The sequence below is a fragment of the Mesocricetus auratus genome, unplaced genomic scaffold (assembly GCF_017639785.1).
Source record: "Mesocricetus auratus isolate SY011 unplaced genomic scaffold, BCM_Maur_2.0 Super-Scaffold_100004, whole genome shotgun sequence".
NCBI lineage: Eukaryota > Metazoa > Chordata > Mammalia > Rodentia > Cricetidae > Mesocricetus > Mesocricetus auratus.
In genome coordinates this window covers 55,753,823-55,756,748 of record NW_024429189.1, presented here as the reverse complement: position 1 = coordinate 55,756,748, position 2,926 = coordinate 55,753,823, and the positions used below count along the sequence as shown (strand labels likewise).

At 32.9% G+C, this 2,926-nt stretch overlaps 1 protein-coding gene across 1 annotated transcript; it reads right to left on the bottom strand.

The window, feature by feature from the left end:
• Window positions 1–424: 424 nt before the first annotated feature.
• Window positions 425–1,360, bottom strand: LOC121132771 (olfactory receptor 5W2-like). Its single transcript, XM_040744898.1, has one exon. The coding sequence runs from the start codon at window positions 1,355–1,357 to the stop codon at window positions 425–427; it is 933 nt and encodes a 310-aa protein (XP_040600832.1). The 5' UTR covers window positions 1,358–1,360.
• Window positions 1,361–2,926: the final 1,566 nt, after the last annotated feature.

The window sequence follows — 2,926 nt, the reverse complement described above, 5'->3', positions numbered from 1 at the left end:
AATTTTCTTTGAAACACAACTCAAATAATAGGTAAAATGAAATAAGTAAATATTGCGTGAACTACCCAGGATACCTGCTCTTTCATTGAAGGGAAACAAAGAAATAGATCTAGGGGAAATAGGATGCAATGGGGAGGACTGGAAAAAGTGGAGAGTGGGGACACTGTTTTTGGGATGTAACATATGAGAGAAGAATAAAAGAAAAGACAACTATAAAAGCCAAATAAATGATCAATTATGACAATCAAGAAAATTTTATGATCATAAGTGCTGTGTATTAACATTATACATATTCATATTTGAAATATTTTGAGGTCTACTACATTTATTGTACTTAAATTTTAGAACAAATACACATTCTACTGATTTAAAAAAACAGTTCAAGTATTATAAATAAAAGGACATGCTCATGTGAAACAGTTGTTTAGAAATAAATTTTCATTTTCAGTTTTTGCAGGGCCTCTTTCACATCTTTGTTCCTGAGGCTATAAATCAAAGGGTTCAGCAAGGGAATCACAAGAGTGTAGAACAATGAAGTCATTTTGTCTTGATCCAGGGAATAGGAAGAACTTGGCCGAAAGTACATGAAAAGCATTGTTCCCTGGAAAATGGCAACTGTGGTTAGATGGGAAGTGCAGGTGGAGAAAGCTTTGAGCCTCCCCTCAGCAGAATGAATCTTCAGGACTGATAAGATGATGTAACAATAAGAGACCAGAACTCCTGAGATAGTGCTCAGTTCAATGAAACCAAACACAGTAAATAAGGCCAGTTCATTGGCTTCTATGTCTGAGCAGGACAGGAGGTAGAGTGGAGGCAAATCACAAAAGAAGTGGTTGATCTCATTAGACCCACAGAAACACAAGCGGAATGCCAAGGTTGTATGTATTAAACCATCAGTTATTGCCACCAGATAAACCCCAGCCATGAGCATGGAACATACCTTGCTAGACATGTTCACTGTGTACAGCAAGGGGTTGCTGATGGCCTGGTACCTATCAAAGGCCATCACTGCTAGCAGAAGACACTCAGAATCTGCAAAGACACAGAATGTCAAGAACTGCAGAGCACAGCCAACAATGGTAATTGGCTTCTCCTCAGCTAAGAGATCCACCAACATCTTGGGTCCAATTGCTGTGGAATAGCAGAGGTTACAGAAGGAGAGATTGCTGAGAAAAAAGTACATAGGTGTGTGTAGCTGAGAGTCCACTCTAATTAAAATGATCATGCCAAGATTGGCCAGAAGAGTAATGAAATACACAAGTAGGAATGTCGTGAACAGGACTACATTTGTTCCAGGATTATTGGTAATTCCCAAGAAAATGAATTCATCCACAGAGGAACAATTTCCCCTATCCATTCTCTTTCTTGCATAAAATTTAAAAGATAATTTTGAAATTAGGTGGATGCATTATTAGTTATCTCTAAAAAAAAAGAAAATATTCATTCTCTGGATTTATTTTCTTCAGAAATCTGTTTGGTCATGTTTCTTTGTAAGTAGATCTTTATGCTTTTGATTGTAATAGAACATATCTGATAATTTGAAGATTCTGCTATCATTATGTATGACATCCATGTGCCATTGTGAAAAATGTGGTTATTATATCTCCAATATTTTGACCCTCCCTCCCAAATCTTTTCAAGCATATTTTTTATTTACTGCAGTTTTTCTCACTGTTAAACACATGTAGACAAAAGCAGTACTCATAGAGATACTAGGCTATAAAATGTTAGGCATTGCTTAATATTTAAAAACATTTACATGAACAGAAATATTTATTATAAGCATTCAGATCATCAAAAACCATTACTGGTTGAAAGAACATCTGTAAATTCTAAAAGCAATGGATCTCTTTGATGCTATATAGTTTGTAGCATATGATAATAAAGGAAATAAATCAGTTTTTCATGTAAGAATATATTTTATTTTCACTGTTGAGTGTCTTTTCCAAAGTGTGGCCTAGAGAAAAAGGACTAGAATTTGGTCACTCAAAGCAACACATTAAAACAATATTGGTAAATATATAACTCAATTTTTAAGTCAAAATTATATTTTAAATATGAAGAGAAAATAAACATGAAATTTGCTAGCTGTATATGATTGTTTTTCAATATGTGATGAATATGAATTTGTAGGACCCTTAAATTAAACATGTGTAGTCAGAAACAGGGATAGATATACATTGAATACTGTTTTATTTTCTGGATCAATAAATATTATATACATGGTATTGAAATTCAGTTAATTATCACATGGTGTTATTCATAAAGCAGCACTCTCATCTGATAAAATAAGAACTATCAACAGGGAATATCAAGAAAAACTTCAATTAATTGTCATACCTTTATGATGGTCAAACAAGCAGGATGTTGTTTATGAACTCAGATTAGGATAAATTGAGTAAAATGCTAATATTTAACTAAAAATTTTCTACTTTTGAGAAAAAACTCTAATATAACCATACTATTTCAGAATATATTAATACAAATGGAAAGAAATTGGCTCACCTACATAGCCCTCACTGTTTTTCAAAAAGATCAATATTTTTAACTTTGTTTTTTTAACTGTTGAAACCCAGGAAACTACCTGAGGTGACCAGTTCAATTTTTGGTGAATACTAGATAGCTGATATTTCTTCCTGCAGTTCAAATTTGGGTTTTAATATCTTAAGCTACTTCCCTAAGGTTTTGGTGCTATGAAAACATTTAATTAATTATATTTCTGGCTCAGTATTTTCCCCAATGAATACATGAACGTCTTAGGCAAAGCTTGAGCTTAAGCTTTGATGGCAGCAAGTTAATCTGTTAGGATGGGAACTAAAATTTGATTTTAGTCTTAAAAAACACAATTGATAGAAGCATAATAGATATTACAGAATGTTATCTATACATGGAATTAATTGAACGAAAAATGTTTCCTTATTTAAAT

Bases quoted from the DNA above. Each gene is read 5' to 3' on its own strand.
- LOC121132771 (XM_040744898.1), bottom strand. From the start codon at position 1,357: ATGGATAGGGGAAATTGTTCCTCTGTGGATGAATTCATTTTCTTGGGA.